The sequence below is a fragment of the Pseudonaja textilis genome, chromosome 1 (assembly GCF_049901715.1).
Source record: "Pseudonaja textilis isolate UNSWEBS1 chromosome 1, rPseTex1.2, whole genome shotgun sequence".
Lineage (NCBI taxonomy): Eukaryota > Metazoa > Chordata > Lepidosauria > Squamata > Elapidae > Pseudonaja > Pseudonaja textilis.
The window spans coordinates 198,152,408-198,169,289 of NC_141990.1; the positions used below are offsets into that span (position 1 = coordinate 198,152,408).

General features: G+C 39.2%; 1 protein-coding gene across 3 annotated transcripts in view; it reads left to right on the forward strand.

Annotated features, from left to right (window-relative positions):
• CACNB4 (calcium voltage-gated channel auxiliary subunit beta 4) overlaps positions 1–16,882 on the forward strand; it is a 126,844-nt gene that overhangs the window by 47,556 nt on the left and 62,406 nt on the right. The window contains exon 1 of one of the 3 annotated variants that reach the window (XM_026697225.2): positions 6,353–6,881. The exons of the other annotated variants lie outside the window; for them this stretch is intronic. Within the exon in view, the coding sequence (XP_026553010.1) occupies positions 6,837–6,881 (45 nt within the window). The 5' untranslated portion in view covers positions 6,353–6,836. Of the gene's footprint in view, positions 1–6,352; positions 6,882–16,882 lie in introns of those variants that run through there. 3 annotated transcript variants of the gene reach the window in all.

A 16,882-nucleotide genomic window follows, 5' to 3' on the forward strand; every position in this document is an offset into this window, starting at 1 on the left:
ATACAACACTTTGGGTTAGTTGAATTAACACCGCCTTTTACAAACGGAATAAATTAATGGTTGCTTGAGCCCTATGAGGGTGTTTCTCAAAAAGATAATGGGATACTGTTGCAATCAATTTGCACAAGCATTTTAACATATCACTAGGAAGTCTAACTTGGTCCTGAGGTACATAACGTACCTCCCAAAATAGCCTCCGTAGCTACAATGGCTGTAATTTCTTGGAAATAATCAAGGAGAAACTGGAAAAAGGGAGAAATCCGTTTTCTATAAGGATAAAAATTAGCTTACATTTATGACTTGGCTTGAGAAAATATAACTCCCTCAGACCGTTCAGTCTTTAATACCTATTATTACAAGTGCCATCTGAATGCCAATTAATGTAATTCCTTTTGTATTCGCTGAGTAATGGCAGGAGTCTATTGCGATGAATGTCATACTCTACACAAACTTTTGAAAGCTGTTGCAAACATGTATTTTTTAATATGAATATTGCATTTCTTTGTATTCCTTTTATTTAATTGGGCAATTTTTTAATTCATTGCAATTCAACAAACTGTGGGAAAGGAATTTCTGATAACTTACATGTTAATTTTTTCTCTCCTGGTTCTGCTGTATTTTAGAGAGTGGTTCTTGGTAAGTATGTATACACACCGTAAAGGGATTTAGAGTTGACTTTGACAGAGATATGAACAGGGGAAGAAAGGAGCAAGTTGAAGGGGGACTTTGACAAAGAATTCATAGTCCCATGATAGAAGGAAGTATGAGAAGGAAACTCAAAATAATATGATTTATATCAGCCAAGTAGGGCAGGTTAAGAGCCAGACATGGCAGGGATTCCAAGAAGGCTCTTTATTGTTACAGGGTAGTATAACAGAATCCTGGAAGTATTTCAGTTTCTCTCTGACCCATCATATATTAAAGAAAATCAAGGTGATATTACTGCTGTAGTGGTGCAGTGGTTAGAATGCAGTATTGCAGGCTAACTCTGCCCATCCTGATTGGCTCAAGGTTGATTCACTCTTCTATCCTTCTGAGGTTGGTAAAATGAGGACCCAGATTGTTGGGGGCAATATGTGTTGTGGTTTGTCGGCAGCCGGTGCAGCCAGCCGCGGAATCGGACAGCGAGGAAGAAAGGGGACCAGTCAGGAAGTCTGGAGAGGACTCGGACAAGAGGCCTGGGTCTGATGCAGGGATGGGGCCAGGACCATCTGGGAGTGGGGTGCTGCCTTTGAAGCCTTTGGAGGCTGGCAGCAGTGAAGCAGAGGACCCAAGGGAGCCTGTTCCAAGTGCGTGTGTGCACAGAGCTGCTGGAAGAGAGCAGCTGAAACAAAAAAGGTGACTCGGGAGTAAGGCTGGGGGGTGATTGCCCCTCCCATAAGGAATAAAAGTCAGACCTAAATGGTGAAACCTTTGCAGGAAGCAAAGTAGTTTGATCGGTTCCGAGTCCTCTTTGAAGCTCTGTGTACTTTGGTTTTTTTCTTGTACTTTGGTTGGTTTCTTTTATAGTTAATTGGATACTTCTGTTTTTGGCAGCATTCCACATAACTGAAAGGTGTGTGCTTATCTTGGGGAACTGTTTAAGATGGCTGGGAATGAAAACAATTCCCAGCTTTGCAATAAAATAGGTCTTGCCTTTAAAACAAGTTTGTGATTAATTATGTTTGACGAAGCCTGGGTCAGAACAATATGCTGATTCTGTAAAACACTTAGAAAGGGCTGTAAAGCAGTATGAAGCAGTATATAAGTCTATTTTTTTTCACACTTCCTTGAAACTGTGTAATCTCTTTTCCAAGCCCCTCCCCCCCTTGATGCCTGTTTTAGACTTTCTCAAAGTTCAGCTCAGTAAAACTGTTCACATATACACATAATACATATACCTGTTCAAGAAAGAGAAATGTGGAGAATGGAGTAGCCTAGATTAACAAGATGTGGAAACTGATTTATACTGGATTTCCATCATTATTGAGACTTTTTCCCCCCTTACCTATTCTTTCTTTGGAGAGGAATTATCCTATATTCAGATTTACTTCTTTTGTGGTAAATAGCATAATTTCATCATTTTTCCTTGCATCTTTTCTCACATCTATCATTAGGAAATAGCTAATAATCAGCCGCTTGGAGAGTTTGTGTACATTTCATGCAATTCAGATTAATTTCTCTTTGATGGAAGGATGCTGAAATCCATTTTCAGTATTTAACTATACATTTCTTGCTAAGTAATTTCACTGTGTTTGCTAAAGATGCCTGTGAGTGTGATAGTTGATCTGATATGGAACAGAATTACTCAGAGGAGAATGACGTTCGTTTTATTTCTCTTAGTGATTCATTGTTTTATATCTCCGGATTGCTGTAGGTAGGAGTAACTTTAAACTCTCCTGCTACATTGACCTGATTTACAGAGTAAATGATTTGCTTATTAGGGAGAAGCGTGCTGTACAATACTCAGATGACATTTTAGGCCAAAAATTAAACATCCAAAATAAATGTATTAAGCCCAAAAGTTGACCATACCCATTCATTCCCTGAAGATATTGAGGAAAAAAAAATGATAAAACTGCAGCTCCCAGCAAAAAAGAAAAAAAAAAGAGGCAGATGCTTCCAAATTAGAATGACAGGCAAACTCAATCATTGGATTGCATCCAATGGTATCTGGTCACCTCAGGTCTGCTTTAAAAGCTTGGGGGTCCACAGGAGAACACTGGAAGGAGTTTGCATATATGACAATGGGTATTGGTCAGCATTTCTCTCTCTTTTTTTAAAAAAATACATCTATTAATAATTTTACATAAACTAAAAGAGAAATCTAAAGAAAAGGAATGAAATATTAAGCAAGAAGTTCAAGAAAGAAACAAAAGTTACAAAATATGACTTCAGACCTTTTCTTCAAAAGATAATTATAATCTTGTATTAGATATATTAGATACTATACAAGTCCCTTCATTTAATTCCAAAGAAGTTCAAACCATACATCATCATATTGTTTTCTTTTTTCAGCAAAAGGGCTATATAGGGTTTGCAGTCATCAAAAAAAAAAAAAAGATTTGGGTTGGTGTCGTGTCGTCCCCCGCCTCCCTCAAGCTAGGTCAGCTTCGCCATTTCTGCAAATTTTTAAGAGTCCCTCTTTGAAGGAGATGGAAGGTTTAGAAAAATGAAATATAAATAAGTACAATTTTAATGTGTTCACAATCTATTCTTCCACTCTGGGAATGTCATTGTTTTTCCATTGTTTAGCTAGTTTTTCTCAACTTTGTGTCCTCGAGACATGTTTGAGTTCAGTCCCAGCTGTTTTTGAGGCCTGTCGAGGAAAGTTATTCCTATTTGGAATTTGAGAAGCTGATGGGTGATCAGTGGTTCATCTGTTCTGAGGGGATGTATATCTTACTGCCATTTGTTTTGTTTTGTTTTTTTGCTTAGATTTATGTGTTATAGCTAGTTATTTATATGGTTGTTTTAGTCCTTCAGTTTTGTTCCATGTCTAGACTTGCTTCCATAAGGGAGACAAAAATGGAGTCCAAGAATTAAAGAATTAAATGTTAATAGCGAGGACCCACTAAAAACATAGAGCAGAAATGCAAATAGAGATCTTTTCAAACATACTGTTGTTTGCAGAGAGATATGTACAGTGATGAAATGGAAAGGAAAAGAGAGGAATGGCAGGTTAAAAAGAATTGTAATTTTCAACTGATCCTACTACCTGCAGATGCTTAGGTGATCACATCTTTTAATGGAAAATTCCCCAGATGTCTTGTCACTGCAGGAAACTCTGAGATTGCTTTAGATTAGGTTGTATTCGGGCTTGTCTAATTTTCAGTGGATCTGAGGATTTAAGTGGGTGGTTACACCCATCAACATGAATTACAATCAATGCTAGACATAGGAAGATAGATTAGGAGCGGAGTGACATGCTGAGTAACATAGAATGCTAGGGAAGGAACATATGGGCTAAAATTTCCCCCATATTTTATAAGTTTTTAAGTTTCTTAATAATACACAGGACCTAAAATCTGCCACCACCACCAAATGCTTAATTCATATAATTGCAGGCATAAAAATTCAGAATTTAGAACATTTAATGTGAATTTAAAAATAATAGCAGTATTATGACTAATACATTTACGGTATGTATTAACTGTATTTTAATGCATACAAAATTGGATGTAACTTGAAGGAATAGTGCAGAAGCAACAGTACAACTACATTAGTTTTATTGTAGAACTTTCCTCCAAAACTAAAAAGAAACCCCCTAGTTGATAAATTCAAAAGTCAGCCATTGCCTTAAGATCAGTTTTAAATGTAAATGTTGCTGATAATACAAATTTGGGTGCAACAGATCGTTTATAGGCCAACATCCAGGATTAAAAAAAAACCCTTAGTTGATAAATTCAAAAGTCAGACATTCCCTTAAGATCAGTTTTAGGTGTAAATGTTGCTGATTACACAGATTTGGGTGCAACAGATTTTTTTACAAGCTAAAATTGACAAAATCAATATATTTTATGTATCATTCCCCAAGCAGAAGTTGTATCAGGCTTTTTTTAAAATGACAGGTCTGAATGCAGTAAGATTACAACAGTTTGTTCTGTTGGGGTGCTGCAGAGGGGGAGACGAATTAAAATTAAAAATAGTGATGTCACTACACACTATATTCTGTAAAGGAAAAAAAAAAGCTTGTGACCTGATCAAGATAAAGAAACTTGAAATATGATATCAAAGTACTTAAATGTCCCCACTTTTTTTAATGGATCTTCATCCAAGACCCATCTGTCTTATGTGACATTTTTTGAAAAGGACTGAAATCTTTGATTTATTGTAATAGTTCTTATTAACTATTGTTAATAACAAAGAGGTTATTTGAAAGGTATGCCTCAGCTCTGCTTGCTTTATTTACTGAATACAATACTGCATAATCCTTATAAGGAAAAATGGGCATCTTAACCTCTGATAATGCAGGAGCATGGCAGTGTTCTAGCTTGTTTATAAATGCAACTCATGACAGGGTTCTTTCTTGTTGAAATGCAAATTAAAAACAGCAAGAGAACAAGGGCACACCCTTACTGGGGCCCTTTAATTGTTAAAATAAGATTAGATTACACTAAGATGTACCCTATCTTTCTAGCATGCTTGCAAGTGAGCTTACCAACTGCAGCTATTTTTCCAACAAGTGAGCAAACACAGTACCACAATCCTTTCAAGGTCTTTTCAGCTTCTATATTTAGAGGTCTCTCATTAATAAAATGTGAAAATATGCCTCCACTTTAAGCAGTCAAACTTCTATCCAAGCAAGCATGTTTGCTGGATTAGGTGGCACCTTGACAAAATATATATCCACTTTGCAGTTTGTATTAGACAGATGAAGCTAATTTATAAATCATGACTTTTTTTGGTATGACTTCACAGCAGTTCTTTATCACATATCATTATCATAAGCAATACTTGCTGATTCCTAGGCTGCTTCTAGCTAATAATTTTAGGGTAGTCTTGCCTATCTTATTGGCAGAATTCTATGAGTTCAGAAGATGATGCCTTACTTTTCTGGCTGTTGTGTATTTTTTTTTCCATCAGGAAAGACAATAGAATTGCTGTCTTCTGATTAGGAGAGTCCATAAATGCCGGCTAGTTTACTTTTTATGTATTTATTTAGATTTGTATTCTGCCTGTTCCCTTCGAAAAGCAGAAGGCAGCTTCTAAGGGAATCTCTCTTTATTTAATCCTCCCATCAAAAACTTTGAAATAAGTTGGGCTGAGATTGCGACTTGGTGCAAAACCACCCAGGGAGTTTCCATGGCTAAAAATGGACTTGAACTCCGGTTCTTACGAGCCTAGGCCTAACCTCCCTACCCATCACAGGCATCGTGTTTATAAATCCTGGCGAATTAAATTTAAGATTGCTAGCTAAGCATGCTATGCCAACTAGGACAATGGCCGTGGAGGATCTTGTTAATTGAATGTTGGCTTCCTTGCATTCTTCTGTTGTTGGTTGAAATATATTTTGGCCAAAATATATTTTGCATCCTGTGGGGAAGTTTTTTTTTTAAAAAAAAATTGTTTAGATGATTCAAAAGAAGCTGGATAGCAAATCCAGCATACAAATGAACTCTTTTTTCCCCTCCTCAACTATGATAAGTGATCATTCAATCTTTTCCTCCTGGGGAAAAAAAATCAGCCCAGAGTGCTTCGTTAAAGCCAGCCAGTGATCCTCTGTCAGCCTCGCTTCCTTATTAACGACGATGCCTCGTTATAACGATTCTGAGCCCCCCCACCCCACCCCTCCCGCGGGCAAAAGAAATCCCTGAAGGGCCGGGCGGGGAGGAAGGAGGGAAGGGGAGAGCGAGAGAGAGAAAAAGAAAAAGAAAAAGAGATGCCTATTTGGAAGAGCCCGTCCTCGTGTTTATAGCATCGCCCCTCGCACGGAGCCCAACGTCTGCAAGTTGACGAGGCGCAGCCACCGAGCCAATCAGGCGTTCGTCTCCTTGCCTCTGTTGTCATCAGCCTTCGGTTGCTTTGCTGCTCGGACTCCGAGAGAGAGAGAGAGAGACAGGGAAAGGGAAAGCACGAGAGGCAGATAAAATGCCAGCGTTGCTGGGCTGCCTCTCGGGATGACCTCTCTCCTTCGAGGATGGGCATGAAACAGCGGCGCGGCCCGGGGGGTGGGTGGGGGGAAGCCGCGCAGCCCGACAACTGAACAAGGCAGGCAGCCTGAGCACTGAGTCGGACTGGGCCTTTCCCCCGCCGCCTTGGCAATCCCAGTGGTGTCTGTGGCCCGGGGACGGGGGGTTTCCTTTTTTTTTTTTTTTTTGCCTTGAAAAAGGGGCTCTTTGGATTATCAGACCTCCATGTATGACAATTTGTACCTGCATGGATTTGAAGACTCTGAGGCGGTAAGTCCTTCCTTCCTTTCTTCCTTCTTTCCTTGCCTCCTCCCTTGCCTCCTTCCTTCCTTCCTTGCCTCCTTCCTTCCTTCCTTCCCTGCTTCCTTCCTTGCCTCCTTCCTTCCTTCCTTCCTTCCTTGCCTCCTTCCTTCCTTCCTTCCTTGCCTCCTTCCTTCCTTCCTTACCTCCTTCCTTCCTTCCTTCCTCCTTCCATCCTTCCTTACCTCCTTCCTTCCTTCCTTGCCTCCTTCCTTCCTTCCTCCCTTGCCTCCTTCCTTCCTTCCTTGCCTCCTTCCTTCCTTCCTTCCTGCTTCCTTCTTTCCTTGCCTCCTTCCTTCCTTCCTTGCCTCCTTCCTTCCTTCCTTACCTCCTTCCTTCCTTCCTTGCCTCCTTCCATCCTTCCTTACCTCCTTCCTTCCTTCCTTGCCTCCTTCCTTCCTTCCTCCCTTGCCTCCTTCCTTCCTTCCTTGCCTCCTTCCTTCCTTCCTTCCCTGCTTCCTTCTTTCCTTCCTTCCTTCCTTCCTTCCTTCCTTCCTTGCCTCCTTCCTTCCTTCCTTACCTCCTTCCTTCCTTCCTTGCCTCCTTCCTTCCTTCCTTGCCTCCTTCCTTCCTTCCTTCCTTGCCTCCTTCCTTCCTTCCTTGCCTCCTTCCATCCTTCCTTGCCTCCTTCCTTCCTTCCTTCCTTGCCTCCTTCCTTCCTTCCTTCCTTGCCTCCTTCCTTCCGTCCTTCCTTCCTTCCTTCCTTCCTTGCCTCATTCCTTCTTTCCTTGCCTCCTTCCTTCCTTCCTTCCTTCCCTCCTTCCCCTCTTCCTTCCCTCCTTCCTTCCCTTTCGGTCTTTTGGTGCCCCCCCTTTCTTCAGCAATAACAAAGTAAGCAGAAGGAAAAGGATATCCAAGAGCTGGGCTCTTTCTTGGTGGGATGATGGCAGTGCATCTGATCTGCAGGCACCTAAACTAATCCCAGGTTATGTAATTCTTCATTCAGCATCCCTGAAGGAAAAAAAAAAATCAGGGGTGGAAAGCATTTGGTTGACAGACTCTGCACCCCAGATCCTCAAGGCAGGCTAGGGGAATGCATCCCGGGGGTTTCTAATTTGGAAAAACATTGTCGCCTTTGGGCCACTATGATCAACACCTAAAGGAATATGGGAATGGTGCACATAATGCTAGTACCCTCTCTGCTTTGTTTAAGCAGACTGTTGTTTTCCTGACCTGATTCCCCCCTCCTTTTTTTTTCTTCTACCTAGCCAAATAATCAGTGTAGATCCATTTGCTTTTCTTGAACAAAGAAACAGCACAAGTGGTTGGTGTAATGCAATCCTGTAACATCACAAAAACAGGATGCTTCCCTGGTCTTGTCATTTTATGCAATGTTGATAACCTGCTCTCTTAAGCCAGGATAGGCATTTATATTTGGCCAGAATTGATTGCCAGTTATCTGAAAGCCTGTGCTAGTTGGAAGGCACTTGAATGGAGATTGGAATAAGATAATTGAGGACTATAAAGTATAATACTGCCTTAGTCAAAATCTTTACCTCTACAAGTTTAAAAAAGTCCTTAGTGGTCAATGTTTTCTCTGGACAAAGAGAAAAGTGCTTAGATCGACACAATAGGGTACATTCTGTTCCACATTAAAGGAATGTGTTATGTAAGGTTTATCGCAAAGGCATAAAAATGCAATGATGTATCAATAGGGACATTTCAGATCAGCACTGATAAGATCCATCTGGAAATGGACAAGTTCTCATGTATTTTGCAAACGTCCCTGTTGCTCTAATGCTCTTTGGAATACAGCTGCAGAGTACTGCATTTTGAGAGTGATTCAACCACCAATATTTGTTATTTTTACATTTTTTTCTAATAGGAAAGTTGAAATTCAAAGTCAGTTAACAAAATATCTTTTGACTTTTAAAACTTGCTGTTTGATTTATTGATTTTATACTGGCATTTCTGCATCGGGCAGGTATTTTTTTCCATAATGTATATTTTCCCAAACTTCCCTATCAATGCATTATTTTTTTAAAACTATAAGCTAAGGTTTGTTAACACATTTGTAACTTTTTTCAAAAGAAGGCAAGAATTTTTTTGGAAGAATGACTGGCACAGCAGAGATATACTAGAAATATTTTTAAGTGAAGTAGCCAAGCTCAGTGGGTAAAATTTCTGGTCTTGAATTGAGTGCACCCGGATTTCTGGATTGCTCATCCTTAGCTCTGCAGATGGACTATAACCCCTTCTTGTCAGGCTCATTTCCCCCGTTCAAGGTGTAGCAGGCACAGAAACTTCTCATTCAAGACTGTTGTGTGAATGAATGAAAAATTGCTGTGAAAAAAACCCTGCAACACAAAATATGTTGAACAAGGAAAAAAAAATAAAACCAGATGTGGTACAAAATTTCTACACGATTCACTTTAAACACTCAGCCGATACCTGCTGGTTTGTGCATGGACTAAAAATAGTCTGCTTTGGCCAAGATAATAATTTCCTTCTCCTGGATGCGGAAGGAGCGGCACTTTGTTGCCTAAAGTTCGTGCTTCTTCCAGAGAGGCTTTAACATTTGCATAGCTCGTGCTATTGCCAGCAGAGTGTCAAGAGCACTTGCTGGACAGGGCCGATGATGGGATAATGCTAGGGTCATTGCGTGAAATAGATTATTTATGCTTAGAATTGATGTGTACATTCTGGATTGGGAGAGCAGTGATGAGAGTAGGGAGAGGTCTGTTGAATTGGTGTGGGAGAAGACCACGTTATCCCTCACTGCACTGGGATTTTTGTCCTTGTAAAACATGCCTTTGTGGGGATGGGTGTTTTTAAAGAGCTTTCCAAGATGATTTCAAACTGATAACGATTCCATAATCTCCCTTACTTTAAAAAAGCTTGTTTTAAGCCTTTTAAGATTCTGAGAAGTTATTTGCCAGCAAAGAGCAGCCTGCTTGCATTTCTATTAAGCCAAAATTGTGACCTGTTCAAGGGAATATTAATTGTAGTTTTGTATATGAATCTTCTTTTTCTCCCCCCTTTTTTTTCTTAAAGAGAATGTTTTAGGGCAGAAATTAAATTATACTGCTCATGCTGCATTAATAATAATGCAGAAGAATATATAACTCCCGTTTAGTGAATATTACGTTCAAAGTTGAGGCCTCCATCACTGGGGTGGTATTCTGCGAAAATGGGCTGGTAAGAACTTTTAAAAAGGAATTGGACAATGCATTATATATGTGTGTGTGTCTCACTTAAAATGTATGAGTTAAGAGGTTGTAAACAATTCTGGGTTGGTAGAAATCTAAACAAAGCAACCAAATTGCTCAGCTGGGTTTTCATGTATAAAAACACCAAGACGTGTATTGAAATTGGGTTTTTGTTGTTTGTAGGAAGAATATCTGTGACTAAAGACCCTCACATTGTAAGATGAATAGGTTGGAATGACTCAAGACTAGTACGGAAATTTTTACTGCAGTATGCCTTATAGAATCTAGGTTGCTCAAGTTTGATGCCTGACCCAATGCTGCTATGCTGTAATTTAATGAATGAAATGAGGATTTTGAAGGAAGTCAAACTGTAATTTGAAGATTTTTCAGATTCCAAATTAGTCTTGGATGGAAGGACAATTTGTGGAGATAGGTACTAATTAATATTTCCCACCTGTCATGATTTTTTATTGAGCAGTTTTGCATGTATACCTCAGGCAAGCACAGAAACATCTTATTCAAGATTGAGAACATTGGGAGACAAGTACTGTATCCATGGCAGGTGGTAGGATCTTGCTCACCTTGGATGGTTGGTAGTTGGACAGGAAACCAACTGTAAAATCAAGATGTGTTAGCTACTCTGGAAAGTTGAAAAAAAAAAAATTCAGAAGAGGAAAGTGGCTAGCTAATTCTGGAATCCTGCCCAGAAATCTGCATGGAAGTCTTTATATAGTCAGAAAGACTCAAGCTGAATTCAGGAGAATGTTTATTTTTACCTTATACTTTGTTAGTGAAAGAAGCTCGCTCCTATTTCATGTCAGAAGGAAGTCTAATTTCTTTCAAAGATAAACAGTAGAAAAAAGGTTTGATCCTTTAAGAATATTAATCATGTTTTTATTTATGTTTATTTGTAAAGTAATAAGTGTAGGTAGCTAATAAATGTAGATAGCTATCTAAATAAACGCAGGTAGCAATAGCACGTAGATTTAAAAACTGCTTTACAGCTCTTTTTAAACGGTTTACAAAGTCAGCCTGTTGTCACCAACAATCTGGGTCCTCCTTTTAGTCACTGCGGACGGATGGAAGACCAAGTCAACCTTGAGATTGGTGAGATTCAAATTGCCAAATTGCTGGGAGTCAGCAGTCAGCAGAAGTCACCTGCAGTACTGCGTTCTAACCACTGCACCGCCATAGCTCTTATTTGCTTTATAAGATCCTGGTCTTATTTGCTTGATGTTCTGGCCTAGAACATCATAGCATCTTCCCATTACAGTTTTATGCTGTGACAGTCATAAAATGGGTTGGTCACACGACTGACTCAGTTTTACAACTTTTTTTTTTTTGCTATTGTTAAATAAACCAATAACAGCAAACCTGCTGTGGTCCTGTGACTGTGGGATACTGCAAATGACTAAGTGAGGCGGTGTTTGCCAAGATCCCAAATCTCAAGTCACATGACTTTGGAGGGGGCCCAACTGTTGGAACTTTGAACCTGAGTTGTAAGTTCTTCTTTTCAGGTCCGTTGTAACTCTGAAGTGACCAGTTGTAAGTTTGGACTGCCTATATACAGTGCAGTTCAGAAAGCCTTTTGAAGCACGTCCAGCCTTCAAAGGCATGAGTAAAGACATGCTTAGAACAAAAAAGGAGTTAGTCCGGCTCAAGGTTGACTCAGCCTTACATTTTTCCAAGGTCAGTAAAACGAGGACACAGGTTGTTGGGGGCAGTATCCTGACTCTAAACTGCTTAGAGAAGGTGCGCTATGTATGAGGCGGTGTGTAAGTAACAGAATAACAGAGTTGGAAGGGACCTTGGAGGTCTTCTAGGCCAACCCTCTGCTCAGACAAGAAACCCTATACCATTTCAGACAAATGTTTGTCCAATCTCTTCTTAAAAACGTCCAATGGAACACCCACAACTTCTAGAGGCAACTTGTTCCACTGACTAATTGTTCTAACTGTCAGGAAATTTCTCCTTAGTTCTAAGTTGCTTCTCTCCTTGATTCGTTTCCATCCATTGCTTCTTGTCCTGCTCTCGGGTACTTTGGAGATTACATTGACTCCCCTCTTCTTTGTGGCAGCCTCTGAGATATTGCAACACTGCTATCAGGTTACTCTTATTCCTTCTTTTCATTAAACTAGGCATACCCAGTTCCAGCAACCGTTGTTTATATGTTTTTGCCTCCAGTCCCTTAATCATCTTTGTTCTTCTCCACATTCTTTCTAGAGTCTCAACATCTTTTTTTACATGGTGGTTACCCCCCAAAAAGGTCTAAGTGCTATTGCTATCTCTCTCAATACGTCCTTTCTGTCGGTCCCCAAACAGTCTTTACTTTTTGTTTGCAGTTGCATTTGGATGAAATTAGGAATAGAAGGATTTCAAGAATAGAAGGATTTGCAATAGTCACCTGGATCCTTTACCCTGAATTTGGTTTACATAGAATGGTTTGCATCTCATAGGAGTTGTGTAGTAGTATAAGCTCTCAGTTTATCTGAACATGGGTTTAAATTTTTCAATATAGCATCCTAACCTGTGGTTGTTGTAGTTTTCAAAATGTAGGTTTGTAATCATTGTTATAAATTGGCTTATACTATTGCGTTTATAAATTTGGATCAATGCAGTAGATAACAACTGGAGCCAGCCGTTTAATTGTCAGAGATACAGATATCAGCAATAGTTTCTTAAGGGGAAGGAACAGAATGAATGGGTGTTACACAACTGAATTTTGTAGTGTAAATCTTAATATCTACTCAGACAAAAGGCTTCACTAGGACTTGCTGCCATCTAAGGATGGATAGGAATTCAATTTCTAACTTTCTCTAGCCAAATTTAGAATAATTTGTTGTATAGATTTTGAATCACCCAGATTATTTGAGTTTTCAGAATGTGACCTAATAAAGTTTGATTTTTTTTTTCCTGACAGCTGGTATAATAACATTGATCTTCGGGGACTCTGATTTCTGACATAAAGAAATATAACAATATTAGATCTGGGCTAAATTGCTTAAACAATTGATGAGGGAGATGACTTGATGTGGTTGTGGTAAAATATTGGAGAGGCCATTGCCAGAGATGAAAGGTGTTCACAGGAAGCAAAGTGATCAAAGAGCCCAAGTGGGTTTCTTAGGATCTGGTCATTATAAGTTAGGGTCACAATCCTGAACATACTTAGCTGGGGATTGTGTATCATTGTTCTCAGTATGGCTTTTGAATATGTATGCTCAAGATCACAAGTCAGGCTTATAATCTTCAACTGGCATATACTGTATATTTCTAAGGACGTTGTTTAGGAATGGAGAATACAATAAAGAGTGATACACTCTTATTTCCTATTCATTTGCTGCTTATGAGCGGCGAGCAGAGCAAAACTGTCAGCACGCAGTTGTACTCTCATGACATACTTATCCATGTAAAATTGATTCATAATTTACTTAATTGCAACAAATAAGCTGAGCCGAGTTTATAAAGTACACTTAAACTTTACACTAAGTTAAAATGTAGTTGGCTGGTTTGTAAGTGGAATATGGTGTTGTATGAATATTATCCACACTCTGGGTCTCTTATAGAAGTTCTGTGAATGAGACTGAAGCAAGCCTTTGTCCATAGGTTATGAAATAAAGGAACACTCCACAAGTTATTGTGCACACACATGCACACACACACATTATGCGTGGATTTTTTTAGTGTTTGTCTTTAACAAAAGAAAGCTAATAAAGCAACTTAAATTTGTTGTGGATGCAGCATGACACTCTGCATTGCCTTGAAGTTTCTCACACCCACTACATGTTAATTGCCAAAACTAGTAGACTCTTAGCAGGCTCTGCCAATGGGCAACAGGTGGAAAAGTTGGCTATTGGAGAGAGAGAAAGGACATTTTCCCTTTCATTTCTGCTCTGGTCCTACTCATCAACATTCTCAAAGGAATGTTCTCCCACAGGGGAAAAAAGTAGCCCTTCCCTTTCTCCTCAGTGAAGAACAGAGCTCTGAAAATAGACTAGGTTTTTAATAACTGAGATTGCAAGTGGCAAGGTGAGAATCTGGCTTCCCTATTCAAGACCACTTTTTGCTTTCTTCTTAAAGGATAAGGAGAGAGGCAGAGGGAATTTTAAGACAGGGCTGAAAAAAGATGAGAGCAAAATTTCCATCTCTCCTGACCTGTCTGGTTTCTGGCAGTATTCATGAAAACAGCCATGTCTTTGCTCAGCTGCTCTCTGCAGTTGCTTTCAAATGCAGGAAAAGATGTGGCTGCTTTAAAGAGTATCAGGCTGGTACTGTGCTTCAACTCTGATGCAGCTTTTTGGAATGCAATATTTAATAACCAGGGGTGGGATTCTACAGGTTCGCACCTATTCACTAGAACTGGTTGTTAACATTTTAAGCAGTTTGGAGAAGAGGTTGTTAGAAGAAATTACTGGCCTAATCCTGTAAGGAAGGCAGGAAGGAAACATTCTGGTGTTGCTTACAGAAACTGCCTCTCCGTTAACCCTTATTACATTCTTGGCAGGACGGACTTCCTGTCTCAGGAACCTCTCTGGAGTTTTTTCCCCCTCCTTTGCTGGTACTTTGCTTGTGTGGAGTGACCATTCAAAGTTACAATGGCACTGAAAAAAGTGACTTATGACCCTTTTTCACACTTACGACTGTTGCAGCATCCCTACAGTCATGAGAGGCCAGGCGAGGAGATGCGTGCCTCAATGTGAGTGATATTGAGTTGGCCACCATTCAGCCAGTCACAGGACCACCAAGCCATGACCACCAACTAAGTCACGCCCACAGAACCGGTTGTTAAAAAAATTTGAATCCCATCCCTGATCATAACTATAATGCGTGGTACATACCCTGGATTCTTGTCACCAAGAGAGAAATCGCTTCGTTTGCACACATGCTCATCACGTTTTATAATTCTGCCTGCATTTATGTTTTCGTTGCAGTGTCGTCATTTGTATACCACAGTGAAGCAGCTCTTACAAAAAATATACCACTTAGACAAGGACTATCTTCATAAGAAGAAATGTAATGATAATGATAACTACAGAAAGTAAAGCGATCCAAAATCCCCAACTTCCTCCCCTATCTGTAGAAAATAGATTTTGGATTTAAGATATTAAGCAATTGATTTTCCCCCCATTGCTAATACATCTGTAGAGAAAACAGTGCATTGCTTTAAACCATCACGTAGAGATAGAAACATTTTGCACTAAAGGAAAAAAAAAAACAGAATTCATGATAGCTGCAGGATTAAATAACATGAAATACTAAAACATCCATAGATTGCAGTTTGGGCTCCAACTGTTCAAATGAATTATTCCTCCTCTGTAAAACTGACTTCAGTTTTCTTTGTTGCTCTAGTTTTCTTTTGCTTCTCATTTCTTCCTGTCTTTGGAGTTCTAATTATTTGACTTCAAATCGCTGCCTGTGCTGGGCTATGATGAAATATTTCTGTGGCAGCAGATCTGTCATAAATAAGTAGCAGCCACATCAGTTTGGCCCTTTTGCTACCGCTAATAAGTATGGATTTTTGTACACAGGGAATGAATTCAGCTTTTTAAAAAGATGACTACAGATGTGAACTCATTTATCAGAATTCCTAAGCACAAACAAAACTATTGCCCAATATCGAGGCTTACTGCCTTCCCAGGCTATGTTGTGTGGCCGAAATACTTAGCAATATTAAGTTATTGTTTGCTTTAGAATCCAAAACAATTGTGCGACTTTCCCTAAATGTGATTCATTTCACATTTGCCTTCCCCATTGGTGAATACACTTACACATTCTAACGTGTAAGAATTATTGTAGGGGTATAGGAGGACCCCAAGTTGAAGAAGTTTATGATCTTTCCTAAAGGTTAAAACAAGATTGCATAGTGGATCTAATAGATTTGGTTACAGTTCTTATGCTTATTTGATTTCCATTTAGCTAGAAACCAATGGTTGACCTTCGTTGAAAATAGAGTAGTAGAAAGATGAGCTCACCTCAAAAAGAGAATAATTATCATGGACTCTAAATAAGATGCATTTTAGAAATCAACTTCGGTTTGGGATGAGGAGAATGCTGCATGATTCAGTTCTGATACCGTAGCTGTTTACTTCCTGACTGCTTTTACTCTTTTGTCAAGTGCTTATGTTCTCTTTTATTGTCTAAGCGTGAATGAAGGGCATGAAGTCTACAAAATTCCAAACCACCAAATATCTGGTGAAAGCCTGCTTGGTTCCTTTTCAGGAAGCCTTGGTTGGATCAGAACTCAAACTTCACACAGTTGATAATACAGATACACACAATTATCTTTCCCTCACCCTATCCCAATTTCATGATGCTTTAGTCTTAGATTTAACAGTCTTTCTCAACCAAGAACCTTTCAGTTATACTGTTTCAATCCAAGGTGTTATCTTCATAATGATTATATATGTATTCAGTTCAGACAACCAAGCTCTTAAGCATTGCATTAAGCCATTAAAAATGAAGGTAATGTGTAGTTTGAAGACAAGAGTTAAGTGTCATGTTCTCATCATTTCTGTGTAAAAATTATACACTGTTCCTTCTATGTGCATCCTCTGCTAAAAAATATTCCTTAATATATAGACTAATTCTGATTAATCCAGTTGTTACTTAATTGAAAGCAGTGGAATGCATCAAGAGAAACTACAATGAATTATTTTAAGTTAAATACATTTCATGTATTCATAAAGTAAGACACTGCTTACAGCAAAACATACTCAGACAAATGATGGTAAATTTGTGGGCCTCCACATGTTGCTTTCCAGCCTGAACAATCAGTGATAGAAATTTGTTGGGATTTGTATTCCAGCAAGGTTAGTATGGCCAGGC